This window comes from Cnephaeus nilssonii, assembly GCF_951640355.1.
Source record: "Cnephaeus nilssonii genome assembly, chromosome: 16".
NCBI lineage: Eukaryota > Metazoa > Chordata > Mammalia > Chiroptera > Vespertilionidae > Cnephaeus > Cnephaeus nilssonii.
Genome location: NC_137087.1, coordinates 62,029,002 through 62,048,769, shown reverse-complemented (window position 1 = coordinate 62,048,769; position 19,768 = coordinate 62,029,002). Strand labels below are relative to the sequence as shown.

General features: G+C 60.6%; 1 protein-coding gene across 1 annotated transcript in view; it reads left to right on the top strand.

The window, feature by feature from the left end:
* Nucleotides 1–19,342, top strand: part of DMBT1 (deleted in malignant brain tumors 1) — a gene marked incomplete at both ends in the record, with an annotated part of 99,845 nt that extends 80,503 nt beyond the window's left edge. Inside the window, 12 exon segments of the mRNA XM_079793941.1 lie at nucleotides 1,872–2,201; nucleotides 6,906–7,268; nucleotides 9,713–10,117; nucleotides 12,282–12,668; nucleotides 13,066–13,092; nucleotides 13,879–13,908; nucleotides 14,374–14,524; nucleotides 15,262–15,470; nucleotides 16,506–16,690; nucleotides 18,030–18,424; nucleotides 19,065–19,311; nucleotides 19,313–19,342. Coding sequence (XP_079650067.1) covers nucleotides 1,872–2,201; nucleotides 6,906–7,268; nucleotides 9,713–10,117; nucleotides 12,282–12,668; nucleotides 13,066–13,092; nucleotides 13,879–13,908; nucleotides 14,374–14,524; nucleotides 15,262–15,470; nucleotides 16,506–16,690; nucleotides 18,030–18,424; nucleotides 19,065–19,311; nucleotides 19,313–19,342 — 2,759 coding nt within the window.
* Nucleotides 19,343–19,768: the final 426 nt, after the last annotated feature.

Here is a 19,768-nt window from a genome sequence, read left to right as displayed (position 1 = left end):
TGGGTCAAGCCTGAATGATTGGTGTGCACATCTGTTGACCCATTTGGTGGGGTCATTCACTGCTCATTCTCTGGGGTCAACACCAGGGCCCCGGTGGGCTGTCCCAGGCATGCGCGTGGACAGAGAGCGTGGCTTTGGAAGGACTAGGAGGTGCAGAGCAGCACTGCTGTGTCCACCCCGAGGCCATGTGCACAGCGTCAGCTCCGTGTTTAGAAGCTGATGGTCATCAACCTGGGACCTGGGCTGGGCACTGGGAGCTTGGTGTCTGACTGTCTTTTCTTCCCTCAGCTTCTCAGCCCTCTACATCCTGGCCAGGTGAGTCCCGGCCACCTCTCCTGGGATGTCCCTCTCCCTGCCCACGTCTGCCGGTCGGTCCTCTCCAGCTGACCCGTGGCTCCTTGAACCCCATCTGGACCACACTTTTGCCCTTTGTCTACTGAACTAGAGGGGGGATTCCAAAGACTCCGTCTGTCCATCCTCCTCCTGAGTTCCCATCAGATACTTGGCGACCGTCCCAGGGGAGGGTGGCCAATGGTCAGGGAAGTGCCTCCCCTTCCATGAAGGTAGCCCCGTGACTCCAGGCTGAGAAGGGCTTTGTGGGAGAGTGGACACTGATGCCCACTGGCTTTTTGATAACAGGACAGCAGGCTCTGGCTTCTGTCCTCTTCTCACACCTGCCACACCCTGAGGGCCAGCATGGTCATATTTGCATCCCAAGGTGGCAGAGACAGTGCCTGGGGATGGCAGTGAACATGTGATGAGGATCCTCTGGGTACCAGGACATGTGATTGCCTCCCGGTTCAATCACCAGACCCTGACTCTTTCTATCCCAGCTTCAGAGTCAGGCCAAAGCCTCAAGCGCAGCAGTGTGTGCCTGGCTCATGCGGGAGAGATGGGAAAGGTCTTCTGATGGGGAGGAACTGGCCTGTCAGAGACTTGGAGGGATGTGGCTGGTCTCTCACAGGCCTTTGGCTCTGATGACCCATGGGAGCGGGAGGCTGTGGACAGGCAGGGGCCATGAGCAGGAGGCCCATGGGAAAGTCATGGGGACTGGCCCCCCCTTTTAGGAAGGACTCCTTTCCCGAGGCCTCACCATGGTCTTCTCTTTGTTGTCCCTTCCAGGCACATGGACAGCTCATCCCACAACTCCATCCACACCTGCCTTTCCTACAACAATAGCAGGTACAGGACCCTTCCCCCTCCAGGGCCCCTCTCTGCCCCTGAATCACGGCCGTGAATGAATGTGACAGGAAGAGGATCCATGTGGGCCTTCCTCATCCTTATCCCTGGGGGAAGGGATAAGGGGGAAGAGGAGGGTCTCTGACCAGGTCGTTGTCCGATATGGTTGGCTGATGATGTGTCTCCAGTGGCTTCTGGGAGAAGGATCAGCCAAGACCCTACCCATTGGCTCCGGGTCAGCCCTGGAAGCCTCCTGGGACCTGCTGAGACCCCAGTGTTGGCTCAGCCTCAGGGGTGTGAGTCTCCGTCCTCTCCTGTCTGTTCTTCGTCGATCACCTCCCAGGGCTTGCCTCACATCAGGCAGGACCATGGAGGGAATTCAGTGGGTAAAGAGGCCATGGCCTTGTCCTGTACTAGAGCCATGAAATTCTGCCCTGGGTGGCCCCGTTTGAGGTGGGGGCAGTCCTGCTTACGTCCATGGGTAATCCTGGCATTCCCTGCTTTGGAGCATCCTTAGACCTGGCAGGACAGGATGTGCCCTCTCCTTTACCGTGATAAAGATGAACCCCTGGGCGTGTGGAAAGCTGACGCCTGCCCTAGGCATGGCCCTGAGGGAGGCCCTAGTCTGGACCCTGCCTTGGGCCTGGAGATCAGCACAGACATGGAGGGGGTGTCCTTTTGCCATCCTCTAGGGTTCGGGACCGATTCAGGTTTGGCCCTGAGGCTGGTGAATGGTGGTGACCGGTGTCAGGGTCGCGTGGAGATCCTCTACCGAGGCTCCTGGGGCACCGTGTGTGATGACAACTGGGACACCAACGATGCCAACGTGGTGTGCAGGCAGCTGGGCTGTGGCTGGGCCAGGTCGGCCCCAGGAAGTGCCCGGTTCGGGTCGGGCTCAGGGCCGATCCTGCTGGACGACGTGGGCTGCTCAGGACACGAGTCCTACCTGTGGAGCTGCCCGCACAGGGGATGGAACTCGCACAACTGCAACCACGGCGAGGACGCGGGTGTCATCTGCTCAGGTACGTCTCTGCCACCACTAGGGGCCCTTCTGGGCTGATGCTGCTGAGAACACACCCACTCCCCACGCCAGGGCCCCACCTGAGCCTCCAATGTCCTCCAGGCACTGGAGGGACTCAGGCGAGCGGGCACTCAAGGACTAGGGCACCTGCTTAGGCTACACGTCAGTGTGGTCGGTCCATGCGCCCAGCACCCGGAAGGCCGTGCCGGAAACTGGCTAGCAGGGGCCTGAGCTCTGTGTTCATGCTCAGCAGGCAGCTTCCTGGGCACAGAGAGGAGCCTCCTTGTGCCCCCGGAGCCAGCTCACTGTCCCCTGGAGGGAGTCTGGGGCTTCCTCCAGGGCAGCCCGTCCCTGGGTGTGGGGGTGGTAAGCACCTCCCCTCTGTGAGGTCGATGTCACCTGGGGGCTCCATGATAGTGACACTGAAGGGACATCCTGAAAGCACTGAGGTCCTTTTTGAAGGACAGAGAGAGGGAGAGGCAGCAGGGGAGGTGGGAGATGGCAGGTGGCCAATGAGTGGAAGGAACCTGTGAGGGCCTTGGGGATGGGGCATTGTGACCACATGGAAAAGTCTAGAAATGGGTGTAACCTCTCAATATCAGAAAGGGTCAAGTCTGAATGATTGGTGTGCACATCGGTTGACCCATTTGGTGGGGTCATTCTCTGCTTGTTCTCTGGGGTCAACACCGCAGTCCTGGTGGCCTGTCCCAGCATGACCCTGGCTTCCATACACTGGACTGAAGTCCTCAGGCTCAGGGAGGCAGGCGATGGCAGGGGACAGAGGGCTTTGCTTAGGAAGAACTGGGGGGATCCAGATGGCACTGTTGTGTCCACCCCGAAGCCATGTGCAAGGCGTCAGCTCCGTGTGTAGAAGCTGAGGGTCATCAACCTGGGATCTGGGCCGGGCACCTGGGAGCTTGGTGTCTGACTGTCCTTTTCTTCCCTCAGCTGCTCAGCCCTTCACATCCTGGCCGGTTGAGTCCCGCCACCTCTCCTGGGATGTCCCTCTCCCTGCCCACCTCTGCTGGTTGGCCCTTTCCAGCTGACCCATGGCTCCTTGAACCCCATCTGGAACACAATTTTGCCCTCTGTCTCCTTAACTAGAGGGGGGATTCCAAAGATTCCATTTGCCCATCCTGCTTCTGAGTTCCCATCAGATACTTGGCGACCATCCCGGGGGAGAGCGGCCAATGATCAGAGAAGGTGGCACTTCCAATGAGGTGACCCCATGCCTGCAGGCTGAGGAGGGCATTGTGGGAGAGTGGGCACTGATGCCCATTGACTTTCTAATGACGGGACAGCAGGCTTCTGGCTTCTCTTCTCCTCTCATACCTGCCACACCCTGAGGCCCAGCATGGTCACATCTGCATCCCATGTGGGCAGAGACAGTGTCCGGGGATGGCAGTGAACACGTGATTAGGGTCCTCTGGGTACCAGGACATGTGATTGCCTTCCGGTTCAATCACCAGGCCCTGACTCTTTCTATTCCAGCTTCAGAGTCAGGCGAGAGCCTCAAGCCCACCAGTGCGTGCCTGGCTCATGCGGGAGAGATGGGAAAGGTCTTCTGATGGGGAGGAACATGGCGGTCAGAGACATGGAGGGATGCAGCTGGTCTCTCCCAGGTCTTCAACCCCGATAATCCAGCAGAGCGGGAAACTGTTGACAGGCAGGGAGCAATGCAGGAGGCACATGGGAAAGTCACGGTGACTGGACCCCCTTTTGGGAAGGACTCCTTTCCTGAGGTCTCACCATGGCCTTCTCTTTGTTTTCCCTTCCAGGCGTACCAACACCTCTTCCCACAACTCCTTCCACAACTGCCTCTCCTACAACAACAGCAGGTACAGGACCCTTCCCCCTCCAGGGCCCCTCTCTGCCTCTGAATCACGCCCGGTATGGAACGTGACAGGTAGAGGCTCCACATGGGCCATCCTCATCCTTGTCCCTGGGGGGAGGGGCCAGAGGAGGGTCTCTGACCAGGTCCTTGTCCAACATGGTTGGCTGATGACTTGTCTCCAATGGGCTTCTGGGAGGAGGCTAGGCCGAGAACCTCCCCCATGGCTCAGGGACAGCCATGGAGGCCTGCTGGGACCTGCTGAGACCCCAGTGCTGGCTCAGCCACAGGGTTGTGAGGCTCTGTCCTCTTTTGTGTGGCCGAGGTCGATCGCCTCCTAGGGCTTTGCCTCAAGTTAGGCAGGACTGTGGGAAAGAAATAAGTGCCTAAGGAGGCCATGGCCTTGACCTGTACCAGAGCCATGAAACTCTGCCCTGGGTGGTTCCGAGGGATGCATAGGGCAGTCCTGCTCACCTCCATGGGCAATCTTGGGGGTCCCTACTTTGGGGCATCCTTAGACCTGGCAGGACAGGATGTCCCCGCTACTTTCCCAGTGATGGAGATGAATCCTTGGGTTTGTCCGAAGTTGAACGCCTACCCTTGGGCATGGCCATGAGGGAGGCCCTGAGTCTGGAACCAGCCTCGGGCCTGGAGCTCAGCACAGACCTGGAGGAGGAGTCCTTGTGCCCCCGGAGCCAGCTCACTCTCCCCTGGAGGGGGTCTGGGGCTTCCTTCAGGGCAGCCCATCCCTGGTTGTGGGGGTTGGTAAGCACCTCCCCTCTGTGAGGACGGTGTCACCTGGGGACTCGAAGATAGTGACACAGAGGGGACAACCTGTGGGCACAGAGGTCCTTTGTGAAGGACAGAGAGAGGGGGAGGCAGCAGGGGAGGTGGGAGATGGCAGCTGGCCAATGAATGGAAAGAACCTGTAAGGACCTTGGGGAAGCGGAATTGTGACCGCATGGAAAACTCTCAATATCAGAATGGGTCAAGGCTGAATGATTGGTGTGCACATTCGTTGATTCATTTGGTGGGGTCATTCTCTGCTCTTTCTCAGGGGTCAACACTCGTGTTCCAGTAGCCTGTCCAAGTTATGACACTTGCTTCCTTACATTGGATAGGAGGTCTTCGGGCTCAGGGAGGCAGGCGATGGCCGGGGACAGAGGGCATGGCTATGGAAGGATTGCGAGGTTCGGGGCAGCACTTTTGTGTCCACCCTGAGGTCATGTGCACGGCGTCAGCTCCGTGTGTCGAAGATTAGGGTCATTAACCTGGGATATGAGCCGTGCACCTGGGAGCTTAGTGTCTATCATTTTCTTCCAAAAGCTACTCAGTCTTCCACATCCTGGCCAGGTGAGTCCCGGCCACTTCTCCTGGGATGTCCTTCTCCCTGCCAACATCTGCCGGTCGGCCCTCTCCAGCTGACCCATGGCTCCTTGAACCCTATGTGGACCAGAGGTTTGCCCTCTGTCTCTTTAACTAGAGGGGGGATTCCAAAGACTCCGTCTGTCCATCCTCCTCCTGAGTTCCAATCAGATACTTGGCGGCCGTCCCGGGGGAGAGCGGCCAATGGTCTGAGAAGGTGGCACTTCCATGAAGGTGGCCCCGTGACTCCAGGCTGAGGAGGACATTGTGGGAGAGTGGGCACTGATGTCCATTGGCTTTCTGATGACGGGACAGCAGGCTTCTGGCTTCTCTCCTCCTCTCACACCTGCCACACCTGAGGGCCAGCATGGTCACATCTGCATCCCAAGGTGGCAGAGACAGTGCCCGGGGATGGCAGTGAACACGTGATGAGGGTCCTCTGGGTACCAGGACATGTGATTGCCTCCCGGTTCAATCACCAGGCCCTGACTCTTTCTATTCCAGCTTCAGATTCAGGCGAGAGCCTCAAGCCCACCAGTGCATGCCTGGCTCATGCGGGAGAGATGGGAAAGGTCTTCTGATGGGGAGGAACATGGCGGTCAGAGACGTGGAGCGATGCAGCTGGTCTCCCCCAAACTTTCAGGCCCGTTGACCCAGCTCAGCGAGAGGCTGTGGACAGGCAGGGAGCAATGCAGGAGGCACATGGGAAAGTCACAAGGACTGGCCCACCTTTGTAGATGGACTCTGTTCCCTGGCCTCACCACGGCCTTCTCTTTGTTGTCCCTTCCAGGCCCATGGACACCTCATCCCACAACTCCACCCACAACTGCTTTTCCTACAACAACAGCAGGTACAGCACCCTTCCCCCTCCCAGGGCCTCTTTCTGCCTCTGAATCATGCCCTGGATGGAACGTGACAGGTAGAGGCTCCACCTGGGCCATCTTCATCCTTGTCCCTGGGGGGAGGGGGGCAGAGGTAGGTCTCTGACCAGATTCTTGTCCCACATGGTTGGCTGATGACGTGTCTCCAGTGGGCTTCTGGGAAGAGGCTCAGCTGAGACCCTCCCCCATGCCTCAGGGTCAGCCCTGGAGGCCTCCTGGGACCTGCTGAGACCCCAGTGCTGGCTCAGCCTCAGGTGCTTAAGGCTCTTTCCTCTCCTGTCTGGTGGAGGTCCTATCGCCTCCGAGGGCTTTGCCTCAAGTCAGGCAGGACCATGGAGGGAAATCAGTGGCTAAAGAGGCCATGGCCTTGGCCTGTCCCCAGATTCATGGAGCTATGTCCTTGGTGGCCCTGGTGGCTGCGGGGGGAGTCCTGCTCACCTCCATGGGCAAGCCTGGGGCTCCTTTCTTTGGGGCATCCTTAGACCTGGCAGGACATGATGTCCCCCCTCCTTTCCCTGTGATTGAAATAAATCCTTAGGTGTGTTTAAAGTAGATTGCCTACCCTAGGGAATGGCCATGAGGGAGGTCCTGAGTCTGGACCCTTCCTTGGGCTTGGAGCTCCGCATAGACATGGAAGATGTGTCCTTGTGCCATCTTCTAGGGTTCGGGACCGATTCAGGTTTGGCCCTGAGACTGGTGAATGGCGGTGACCGGTGTCAGGGCCGCGTGGAGATCCTCTACCGAGGCTCCTGGGGCACCGTGTGTGATGACAACTGGGACACCAACGATGCCAACGTGGTGTGCAGGCAGCTGGGCTGTGGCTGGGCCAGGTCGGCCCCAGGAAGTGCCCGGTTCGGGTCGGGCTCAGGGCCGATCCTGCTGGACGACGTGGGCTGCTCAGGGCACGAGTCCTACCTGTGGAGCTGCCCGCACAGGGGATGGAACACCCACAACTGCAACCATGGCGAGGACGCGGGCGTCATCTGCTCAGGTGCGTCTCTGCCATCCCTGGGGGCCCTTCTGGGCTGATGCTGCTGAGAACACACCCACTCCCCACGCCAGGGCCCCACCTGAGCCTCCAATGTCCCCCAGGCACTGGAGTGACTCAGGGCAGCGGGTACCCAGGGGCTAGGGCACCTGCTCAGGCTACACGTCAGCCTGTTTGGTCCATGCGCCCAGCACCCTGAAGGCCGTGCTTGGAACTGGCTCGAAGGGGCCTGAGCTCTGGGTTCATGCTCAGCAGGCAGCTTCCTGAGAACTGAGAAGAGCCCCCTTGTGCCCCGGAGCCAGCTCACTCCCCACTGGGGAGGGTTGGGACTTCCTTCAGGGCAGCCCATCCCTGGGTGTGGGGGTTGGTAAGCACCTCCCCTCTGTGAGGACGGTGGCACCTGGGGGCTCCAAGATGGTGACGCAGAGGGGACAACCTGTGGGCACAGAGGTCCTCTGTGAAGGACAGAGAGATGGGCAGGGAATAGGGGAGGTGGGAGATGGCAAGTGACCAATGAGTGGAAGGAGCCTGTGAGGGCCTTGGGATGGGGCATCTGACCACGTGGAAAACTCTAGAAATGGGTGTCAACTCTCAATATCAGAATGGGTCAAGCCTGAATGATTGGTGTGCACATCGGTTGACCCATTTGGTGGGGTCATTCACTGCTTGTTCACTGGGGTCAACACCAGGGCCCTGGTAGCCTATCCCAGCATGACCCTGGCTTCCATACACTGGACTGAAGTCCTTGGGCTCAGGGAGGCAGGCGATGGCAGGGGACAGAGGGCGTTGCTTTAGAAGGACTGGTAGGATCCTGGTGGCACTGTTGTGTCTACCCTGAGGCCATGTGCACGGGGTCAGCTCCGAGTGTAGAAGCTAAGGGTCATCAACCTGGGATTTGGGCCGGCCACCTGGGAGCTTGGTGTCTGCCTCTACTTTTCTTCCCTCAGCTGCTCAGCCCCCACATCCTGTCTAGTTGAGTCCCAGTTGAGTCCCTGGGATGTCCCTCTCCCTGCCCACCTCTGCCAGTCGGCCCTGTGTAGCTGACCCATGGCTCCTTGAACCCCATCGGGACCACACTTTTGCCCTCTGTCTGTTAACTAGAGGGGGATTCCAAAGACTCCGTCTGTCCATCCTCCTGACTTCCCATCAGATACTTGGCAGCCATCCCTGGGGGAGAGCAGCCAATGGTCAGGGAAGTGCCTCCCCTTTTATGAAGGTGGCCCCGTGACTCCAGGCAGAGGAGGGCATTGTGGGAGAGTGGGAACTGATGCCCACTGGCTTTCTGATGACGGGACAGCAGGCTTCTGGCTTCTCTTCTATTCTCATACATGCCACACCTTGAGGGCCAGCATGGTCAAATGTGCATATCAAGGTGGCAGAGACAGTGCCTGGGGATGGCCTTGAACACGTGATGAGGGTCCTCTGGGTACCAGGACATGTGATTGCCTCCTGGTTCAATCACCAGACCCTGACTCTTTTGATCCCAACTTCAGAGTCAGGCCAAGGCCTCAAGCCCACCAGTGCATGCCTGGCTCATGCGGGAGAAATGGGAAAGGTCTCCTGATGGGAGGAACATGGTGGTCAGGGACGTGGAGAGATGCGGAGGTCTATCCCAGGCCTTTAACCCCATAATCCAGCAGAGCGGGAGGCTGTGGACAGGCAGGGGGCACGAGCAGGAGGCACGTGGGAAAGTCACGGGGACTGGTCCCCCCCGTTTTGGGAAGGACTCCTTTCCTGAGTTCTCACCATGGCCTTTATCTTTGATGTCCCTTCCAGGCGTACCGACACCTCGACCCACAACTCCACCCACAACTGCCTTTCCTACAACAACAGCAGGTACACGATTCCTTCCCCGTCCCAGGGGCCCTCTCTGCCTCTGAATGACGCCCGGGATGGAACGTGACAGGAAGAGGCTCCACCTGGGCCATCTTCATCTTTGTCCCTGCGGGGAGGGGGCAGAGGAGGGTCTCTGACCAGTTCGTTTCTGACACGTTTTGCTGATGACCTGTCTCAAGTGGCTTCTGGGTGGAGGCTCAGCTGAGACCCTCCCCCATGGCTAAGGGTCAGCCCTGGAGTGCCCTGGGACCTGCTGAGACCCCAGTGCTGGCTCAGCCTCAGGGCTGTGAGGCTCTGTCCTCTCCTGTCTGGCAGAGGTCCCATCGCCCCTGAGGGCTTTGCCTAAAGTCAGGCAGGACCGTGGAGGAGGAATCAGTGGCTAAGGAGGCCATGGCCTTGGCCTGTCCCCAGATCCATGGAGTTCCACCCTGGATGGCCAAGGTGGCTGTTGGGGGCAGTCCTGCTCACCTCCATGGGCAATCCTGGGGCTTCCTTCCTTGGGTCATCCTTAGACCTGGCAGGACAGGATGGGCCAACTCCCTTCCTGATGGAGATGAACCCCTGGGCATGTTCAAAGCTGACACCTGCCCTGGGATGTGACTCTGAGGGAGGCCCTAAGTCTCGACCCTGCCTTGGGCCTGAGCTCAGCAAAGACATGGTGGGGGTGTCCTTGTGCCGTCCTCTAGGGTTTGGGACCGATTCAGCTTTGGCCCTGAGGCTGGTGAACGGCGGTGACCGGTGTCAGGGCCGCGTGGAGATCCTCTACCGAGGCTCCTGGGGCACCGTGTGTGATGACAACTGGGACACCAACGACGCCAACGTGGTGTGCAGGCAGCTGAGCTGTGGCTGGGCCAGGTCGGCCCCAGGAAGTGCCCGCTTCGGGCCGGGCTCAGGGCCGATCCTGCTAGATGACGTGGGCTGCTCAGGGCACGAGTCCTACCTGTGGAGCTGCCCGCACCGGGGATGGAACACCCACAACTGCAACCACGGGGAGGACGCGGGTGTCATCTGCTCAGGTGAGTCTCTGCCATCCCTGGTGGCCCTTCTGGGCTGCTGCTGCTGAGAACACACCCACTCCCCATGCCAGGGCTGTGTCTGAGCCTCCAATGTCCCCCAGGCACTGGAGTGACTCATGGAAGTGGGCACCCAGGTGCTAGGTCACTTGTTCAGGCTACACGTCAGTGTGGTCGGTCTATGCGCCCAGCACCCTGAAAGCCGTGCCTGGAACAAGCTCGAAGGGGCCTGAATATCGGGTTCATGCTCAGCTGGCAGCTTCCTGAGCACCGAGAAGAGCCCCCTTATGCCCCCAGAGCAAGCTCACTGTCTCCCGAGGGGGTCTGGGGCTTCCTTCAGGGCAGCCCATCCCTGGGTGTGGGGGTTGGTAAGCACCTCCCCTCTGTGAGGACAGTGTCACCTGGGGGCTCCAAGATGGTGACACTGAAGGGACATCCTGAGAGCACAGAGGTTCTTTGTGAAGGACAGAGAGAGTGGGAGGCAGCAGGGGAGGTAGGAGATGGCAGGTGGCCTATGAATGGAAGGAACCTGTGAGGGCCTTGGGGATGGGGCATTGTGACCACATGGAAAACTCTAGAAATGGGTGTAACCTCTCAATATCAGAATGGGTCAAGGCTGAATGATTGGTGTGCACATCGGTTGACCCATTTGGTGGGGTCATTCACTGCTTGTTCTCTGGGGTCAACACCAGGGCCCTGGTAGCCTATCCCAGCATGACCCTGGCTTCCATACACTGGACTCAAGTCCTTGGGCTCAGGGAGGCAGGCAATGGCAGGGGAGAGAGGGCGTTGCTTTAGAAGGACTGGTAGGATCCTGGTGGCACTGTTGTGTCCACCCTGAAGCCATGTGCAACAGGTCAGCTCCGTGTGTAGAAGTTGAGGGTCATCAACCTGGGATCTGGGCCGGGCACCTGGGAGCTTGGTTTCTGCCTCTCCTTTTCATCCCTCATCTGCTCAGCCCTCCACATCCTGGCCAGTTGATTCCCGGCAACCTCTCCTGGGATGTCCCTCTCTCCTGCCCACCTCTGCCGGTCGGCCCTGTGTAGCTGACCCATGGCTCCTTGAACCCCATCAAACCACACTTTTGCCCTCTGTCTATTAACTAGAGCAGGGATTCCAAAGACTCCGTCTGTCCATCCTCCTTCTGAGTTCCCATCAGAGTCTTGGTGGCCATCATGGGGGAGAGCGGCCGTTGGTCAGAGAAGTGCCTCCCCTTCCATGAAGGTCGCCCCGTTACTCCAGGCTGAGGAGGGTTTTGTGGGAGAGTGGGCACTGATGCCCATTGGCTTTCTGATGATGGGACAGCAGGCTTCTGGCTTCTCTCCTCCTTTCACACCTGCCACACCCCAAGGGCCAGCGTGGTCACATGTGCATCTCAAGGTGGCAGAATCAGTGGGGGGGATGGAAGTGAACACTTGATGAGGGTCCTCTGGGTACCAGGACATGTGATTGCCTCCCAGTTCAATCACCAGGTCCTGACTCTTTCTATCCCAGCTTTAGAGTCAGTCCAAAGCCTCAAGCCCACCAGTGCATGCCTGGCTCATGCGGGAGAGATGGGAAAGGTCTTCTGATGGGGAGGAACATGGCGGTCAGAGACATGGAGGGATGTGGAGGTCTATCCCAGGCCTTTAACCCCGATGATCCAGCAGAGCGGGAAGCTGTGGACAGGCAGTGGGCATGAGCAGGAGGGACATGGGAAAGTCACGGGGACTTTCCCCCCTTTTGGGAAGGACTCCTTTCCTGAGATCTCACCATGGCCTTCTTTTTGTTTTCCCTTCTAGGCGTACCGACACCTCGTCCCACAATTCCATCCACAACTGCCTTTCCTACAACAACAGCAGGTACAGCAGCCTTCCCCTCCCAGGGCCCCTCTCTGCCCCTGAATCATGCCCGGGATGGATCGTGACAGGAAGGGAATTCACATCGGCCATCCTCATCCTTGTCCCTGGGGGAAGAGGGCAGAGGTGGGTCTCTGACCAGGTCCCACATGGTTGGCTGATGACATGTCTCCAGTGGCTTCTGGGAGGAGGCTCAGGTGAGACCTCCCCCGTGGCTCAGGGTGATTCTTGGAGGGTCCTGGGACCTGCTGAGACCCCAGTGCTGGCTCAGCCTCAGGGCTGAGACTCTGTCCTCTCATGTCTGTTCTTGGCCATGAGTCTGGAACCAGCCTCGGGCCTGGAGTTCAGCACAGACATGGAGGAGGTGTCCTTGTGCCGTTCTATAGGGTCCGGGACCGAATCGGGTTTGGCCCTGAGGCTGGTGAACGGCGGTGACCGGTGTGAGGGCCGCGTGGAGGTCCTATACCGAGGCTCCTGGGGCACCGTGTGTGACGACGGGTGGGACACCAATGACGCCAACGTGGTGTGCAGGCAGCTGGGCTGTGGCTGGGCCAGGTCGGCCCCAGGAAGTGCCCGGTTCGGGCAGGGCTCAGGGCCCATCCTGCTGGACGACGTGGGCTGCTCGGGGCACGAGTCCTACCTGTGGAGCTGTCCGCACCGGGGCTGGAACTCGCACAACTGTAACCACGGGGAGGACGCGGGCGTCATCTGCTCAGGTGGGTCCCATCTCCGGTCCTCCCCTCTTGGTTTGGCTTCCAGGAGTCAGGGCTCCTGTCACCCCAGCCAACCAGGAGAGGGGCCTTTCCCGCCCCCCTTGCCAGCAGGTTCCTGGTTCCTGGAAGTTTGGGGGTGGCTGTCACCTGGCCCCAGGCCGGCCCTCAGATAGACAGAGGCTTATTGTGCATTAACGGTGTAGGAATAGGCGCCGCAGCACCTTTTTGGGGGGAAGAGCCTCAGAGGTTACACTTACCAGCCAGCTCCCGTGGGCCGCTCCCCGCAGCATTTCTCAGGCCAGGAGGGGACACGCAGGAGCCCCTCTGTCCGCATCCTGAGGGGCTCATTGGGACTCACCCTGGGCCCTGACCCTGACCCCGTTGCTTCTCTTTCTCGCAGCTTCGCTTGGCAACATGACCACCCCAGGTGAGTCCCACGGCCCAGGCTTCCGGAGAGCCCCCCGCCCCCTGGCCCCCGCTCTGTTTGCAGGAGGAGTAGGCGGGCTCCTGGGCAGCTTCTCTCTCTGATGCTCCGGGTTTGCATGGCGACGCACCGAGTGCCCAGGACGCTGCTGTCCCTGCGCTGCCCAGGAGCTCCTCTGAGCCCCGCTGCCGCTGCCGGGTCCAGGAGAGGCTGAGGGAGGAGAGGACTGGTCCAGCAGCGTTTCAGGGGCCAATAACCATCCAGGCCAACCCGGGGCGAATGGTGACCTTTCTAGAAACAGGGCCGAGTAGAACCTCTACAGATGCTCGTCTGTTAACAAATTCCTTCATGTGACTATCCATGGTGGAGGTGCCCACAAGTGCGCCGCTCTCTCCACCTGCACCCCAGCTCCCCAGCCCGCCCCTGGCACCCTCACCCGCCTGCGTGCACACAGCCAGCCTCCTGCTTGCACACACGCACTCTCCACATGGCCCCTGCCAGCCGGATAGCTTCTGGTTTGCGTGCGTGTGTGTGTGTGTGTGTGTGTGTGTGTGTGTTTACATGTAAACTCTTTATTGTTTGAATTATTACATGTGTCTCCCTTCCCCCCATTGACCTCTCCCTGGCCGCTCCTACCTCCTCCACGCTGGGAGCTCCGGAGGGCGCGGCCTGTGGCCAGTGTCTCGCTGTGGCCCAGGGTGGCCCAGGATGGCACAGAGCGAGCGTGCGCTCAGCGGTTGCGCCAAGGATGGCAGGAAACTGACCGTGATCTTTCCTCTCTGTCCGCAGGGCCTCGCTACACCACCACCAGGCCAACGGGTAAGCCCGGAGCTCCCTCTTCTCCGTGACCGTGACGCTGGGCGAGATGGCGGGAATGGCGAGGGGTGGCTTCCTTCCGTGTCCCTCAGCCTCAGGGACAGGCCACGCTGGGGCCACCACCTGTTGGGTTTCTGTCTTGGGAATTGTTTAAAAATGCCCCTCTCTTGCCCGGCCAGCATTGTTCAGTGATTAGCGTCGACCTAGGAACCAGGTGGTCAGGGTTCGATTCCCGGTCAGGGCACATGCCCGGGTTACGGGCTCGATCCCCGGTAGGGGACGTGCAGGAGGCAGCTGATCCATGATTCTCTCTCATCATGGATGTTTCTCTCTCCCCCCCTCTCCCTTCCTCTCAAAATCAATCAATACAAAAAATTAAAGATAATAAATAAGTAAAAATCCCCCCACCCCCCCTGCGGTGATGCACCGTGTGCTCTGGGTCACCAGCATCTGCATCTGTCCCGGCAGCCGAGGCGGCATGCGGGGGCTTCCTGTCCCGGCCCTCGGGGCGCTTCTCCAGCCCGTCCTACCCCGGGAGCTACCCCAACAACGCCCGCTGCGTGTGGGACATCGAGGTCCAGAACAACCACCGTGTGACCGTGGTCTTCAGAGATGTGCAGTGAGTGGGGTGCAGAGTGGCCGCGGGGCCTCTCGGGGGGATCTTGGGGGGAACTCAGGGACGTGGGGAAGGGAGGGACAGGGCAGGCGCCGTGGGAGAGAGTCTGCCCCTTGGCATTCTGCCTGTGGGGCAGCCTTGGCACTGGGACCAGGACGTGGCCTTGGCTTCCGGTCAGTGTGGTCACGACTGCCCAGTGTGGCCACAGGACATCACTCGACTTTCCCGAGCCTCAGCCAAAAGAGGGATGAGCGGCGGCCTGTCTCAGGGATTGAGCATCCACCTATGACCTAGGAGGTCATGGTTCGAGTCCCAGTCAGGGCACACGCCCGGGTAGTGGGCTCCATCCCCAGTGTGGGGCGTGCAGGAGGTAGCCGATCCATGATTCTCTCTTATCGCTGATATTTCTCTCTCTCCCTTTCTCTTCCTCTCTGAGATCAATAAAAACATATTTAAAAAAAATAGAGGGATAAGCCCTGGCCTAGTTGGCTCAGGGGGTAGAGTGTCAGCCCTCAGACTGAAGGGTCGCAGGCTCGATTCCCGGTCAAGGGCACGTACCTGAGTTGCAGGCTCGGGTGCGTGTGGAAGGCAACCTATCTATGTCTCTGTCACATAGATGTTTCTCTCTGTCTCGCACCCTCCCTCCCACTCTCCCTAAAATTCAATGGGAAATGCCCTCGGGGGAGGATTAACAAAACATCTTTTTAATTGGAGTGCACACCCGGTGCCCGTGTCCACAGGCTGGAGAGCAACTGCAACTACGACTACATCCAGGTGTTCGACGGCCCCGCCCTCGGCTCCCGGCTCCTCGGCCGCGTCTGCCACGGCTCAAGGGACTCCTTCACGTCGTCCTCCAACTTCATGTCCATCCGCTTCGTCAGCGACAGCAGCGTCACCCGCAGCGGGTTCCAGGCCGACTACTACTCCCGCCCCTCCAACCACAGCACCAGTAAGTCCCAGGCTCTCCGGGGCGGGGGGCCTGTCCCCCGGCACTCCCCTCCCCCGCAGCATCTGCAGTGGCGGGACAGCAGACCAGAGCCACCTGGCAGGTCCCCGGGCCGGATCTGCTGCCGGAAGGGACCAGGGGCGCTGGGTCTGGGGACTCTGGCTGCCCAGACACGTGGGCCAGGGCCAGAACGGGGGTGGGCGGTGCCCGCCTCACTGTGGTCAGTCGGCAGAGACAGGGCAGGTGTGAGAGGATGCGCTGAGTGGACGCCATGCCCAGGGCGGAGGTGGCCCTGGCGGGAGGCCTGTGACCATCCAGAGTGAGGGGCACCGTGACCGTGTCCTGAGACCTGGCACGTGTGGCTGCCTCCTGGAGGCCCCTGGTTGCTGCGCCGGGCCCAGCAGAGGCTGGTGGCCACGAGTGGAGCTGTGCAGGGGACGGACGGACGGACGGACGGTGGCCGGCCGGCAGGTGCTGTCCCAGCCCTTTTCCGTCGGGACTTTCAGCCCTGCCGGCTCCACGGCCCACGGACCCTATTTCACAGCGTCCCCACGATTCCACCCGAGCGTCACTTCACTCTGCGGCTCACGGTGACTGGCGGGACACCTCCTCCTTCCACATCCGGCCTCCATTTCTTTTGTTTTTGTTTTCCTCCTCTGAGGCTATTTGTCCATTGATTTTTAGAGACAGTAGAAGGGAGGAGGAGAGACAGAGAGAGAGAAACATCCATGTGAGAGAGACATCGATTGGTTGCCTCCATGAGGCCGGGGATCAAGCCTGCCACCGAGGAACTTTCCCTTGACTGGATTCGAACCCGAGACCCTTCAGTCCACGGGCTGACACTCTACCCACTGGGCCACACCGGTCAGGACCTGCCTCGATTTCTCCATCTGTGTGCATAGGGCACCTGGGGGGTGGTGAGAATACCCTAATGTGAACCACCTTTGTCAGCCCCTCGATCATGTGCACGGGGCGGGGAGTGGGGGGATCCCGGGTGGGTTTTGGGCGTGCACTGACCCAGCTGCCCTCGGCCCCCAGAGCTGCTCTGCCTGCCGGACCGGATGCAGGCCAACGTGAGTAGGAGCTACCTGCAGGCCCTGGGCTACTCGGCCAGCGACCTGGTCATCCCCCGCTGGGACGGCGTGCAGCAGTGTAGGGCCCAGGTCACGGCGAGCCAGGTGACCTTCACCATCCCCTACGCGGGCTGCGGCACCGTCCAGCAGGTGAGCCGGCCTTCCCGTACCCTCCCGGGGCCCGCTTCCTCCCGGCGACGTCCCTGCGTGTTCCGGATCCTGGGGCCCCGGGGACGGGATTGTGTCTGTAAAACCGGAACATGATCGGGGTGAAGGCATCCATGTCCCTCGCCACTTCCAAACCACAGGGAGGCGGCGGCGGGCGGTCTCCCCACCGTCCAGGCAGAGGGTGCCCGCAGGCTGCCCAGCACGTCCATCGTCCCAACCACGGCCGCCGCCAGGGCTTCGCAGGGCCTGAAGCCCCACGGCTTGGGGTGGGGTGAGGGGCGGGGCCCCGTTAGGGGAAGGGGTGCAGGCACACCCCCTCCTTCCTCTCTGTGACATGCCAGGCGGCCTCACCATTCAGGGTCCCCATGGAGGCCATTATGGCGTTAGTTTGGGGCTCTTTCTTGCATAAGCGCCCCCGCCCCCCCGCCCCCAGGCCTGGGAACTGTGACCGGCGAGGCCATGGCCTCTGACCCTCGGAGCCTCTGGGAAGGGAACCGCTTTCCCGTCTCCGCTGGCCACGCCTCACCTGTGCTCGCCTCACTGGGGCCTCCGGGGCCTGTTCACCTGCTCCTCTGGGCCGTTTGGGGTATTGGGCAGTGACCCTTGACCTCCCTCCTCGCCCCCCCTCTCACCCCGTGCTCTGCTCGGCTTCCGTCCCGTCCCTGTCATTGTCTGTGGATTCTTACAATGCTGCTGGGCGCTCCGGACCTACCACGCCCCGGGAGGAGGCGGCCTCCTTGGCTTGAGAGCTCACAGGCCACCAGGCACAAGGCCTCGTCCCCAGAAACATCACCCTGACCAGGTGGCGGGCACATCACATGGGCCGGAGACCGACACCCCGAGAATGTGCTGCGGGCTGGGAGCCCCGGTCAGAAACGAGCCTGCGAGGCAGGAGGGACAGGCAGGAGGGACAGGAAGTGCTCCTGTTGCCATGCCAACCCAGCTGTCTGTCTGAGCTCAGGAAGCCCTGCCCCAGGGACTGGCTGCCGTCTGGCTTTTATTTTTTTAATATGTTTGTATTGATGTCAGCGAGGAAGGGAGAGGGAGAGAGAGAGAAACATCAATGATGAGAGAGAGTCATGGATCGGCTGCCTCCTGCATGCCCCACGCTGGGGATGGAGCCCACAAACTGGGCCTGTGCCCTGGCCGGGAATGGAACCGTGAGCTCCTGGCTCATAGGTCAACGCTCACCACTGAGCCATGCCGGCCGGGCCTGGGAGGGTTGTGAAGCTCGTTGAGTCACTTACTTCTGACTCTGACAAGAGCAGCAGCGAGATCCTCCCGCAGGGCATCTGCCTGACCCCTCTACCGCCCCTCCCAGCTGGACAACGACACCATCACCTACTCCAACACCCTGCAAGCAGCCAGCGCCGTCGCGAGCGGAGTCATCCAGAGGCGGCCAAGCCTGCACCTCCACGTGAGCTGCCGGATGCTGCGGGACACCTGGGTGGACCTCATGTACGTCGCCAACGACAACGCCGAGGTCCAGGAAGTGCAGTACGGCCACTTCGCCGTCAACATGTCCTTCTACACGTCGTCCTCCTTCGCATACCCCGTGACCTCTCACCCCTACTACGTGCGCTTGAACCAGGACCTGTACGTTCAGGCCGAGATCCGCCGCGCCGATGCCTCCATGGCCCTGTTCGTGGACACCTGCGTGGCGTCGCCGTCCTCCGAGGACTTGGCCTCTGTGACCTACGACCTCATCCGGAGCGGGTAAGCCGTGTCCTCGTTGACCTGATAGCCCACCACAGGAGCCAAGGCCTTGGGTCCTGGGAGCTCAGCTGAGCCGTCAGGGTTCCGCTCTGGTCAGCACACAGGGAGGGGGCGCCTGACGCATGGAATGGCTCCCCCGGGGCCACCAAGCCAGTTGACTGTCCACGGGATGAGGCCCCAGGTGAGGAGCTCTGGGCACACCCTGGCAACACAGGACATGGGTGTGGTGGGAAAGCTTTCATTTGGAAGCAGATCGAGATGGAGATGCCAGACCCCCCCAGCTCTACCTTCTGGGGGGAAGTGGCATCCCTCAAGCCAGTGTCCACCCACCAACTGAGCAGGAGGAGGGCCATATCAGCGGCTGTTGGGAGGATGAGTGAGAGTGTAGATGGGGTTTGGGCAGAGATGATGCATGGCGGGTGGTCCTCAGCGGTCGTGGCCAAGGGTGCGGCATATCACCCTAAATCAGCTGAGAATGGACGTTCTCACTGTCCTGGTTCCAATCACGCTCCAGGGCAGACGTGCAGGGGGGGTAAGGGGAGACAGGAAGGGGGGTGCGGCAGGGGGCGCAGGTGGGGTACAGCAGGAAGCATGGGCGGCCGAGGCCCTGAGCGCTGACGGGCGCCCTCTCTCCTTGCAGGTGCGTGAGAGACGACACCTACCAGGCCCTCTCCGCACCGCCCGGCCTTGCCCGCTTCCGGTTCCGCTCCTTCCACTTCCTGCGCCGCCTCCCCGCCGTGTACCTGCACTGCAAGGTGCTCGTGTGCCGGGCCCACGACCCCGCCTCCCGCTGCCGCGGCGGCTGCCAGCCCAGGCCCAAGCGGGACGTGGGCGCCTACCAGGAGCAGGTGGACGTGGTCCTGGGCCCCATCCGGCTGCAGGCGCCATAGCCAGGAGAAGAGGAGCCTGGGTAGGTAATCGCCCTTGACCCCCCCCCCCCCCCCCGCAACCCGCCGGGGCTCAGCCATGACTTGGGGGACTCGGGAGGTCCCGGATGTGTCTGTGGGGTCAGGCTCCACCATGCGGTGGGCATGGACTGCGGGTCGGGCTGCCAGGCTGCGGTGGGCGATGCAGAGTGCAACTAGCCCCTCGGCCGCCTTCCTCCCAGGGCCCTGGTCTACAAGGGACACATGTGGGGTCCGGCCTAAGCAGGGGGGGCGCCTTCATTCTGCCAAGGGCCATTTGAAACTTTTTGAAAATATACATTTTTATTGATTTCAAGAGGAAGGGAGAGGCAGAGAGAGAAACATCAATGATGAGAGAGAATCATTGACCGGCTGCCTCCTGCACGCCCCACACTGGGGATGGAGCCCACAACCTGAGCATGTGCTGTTGACCAGAATT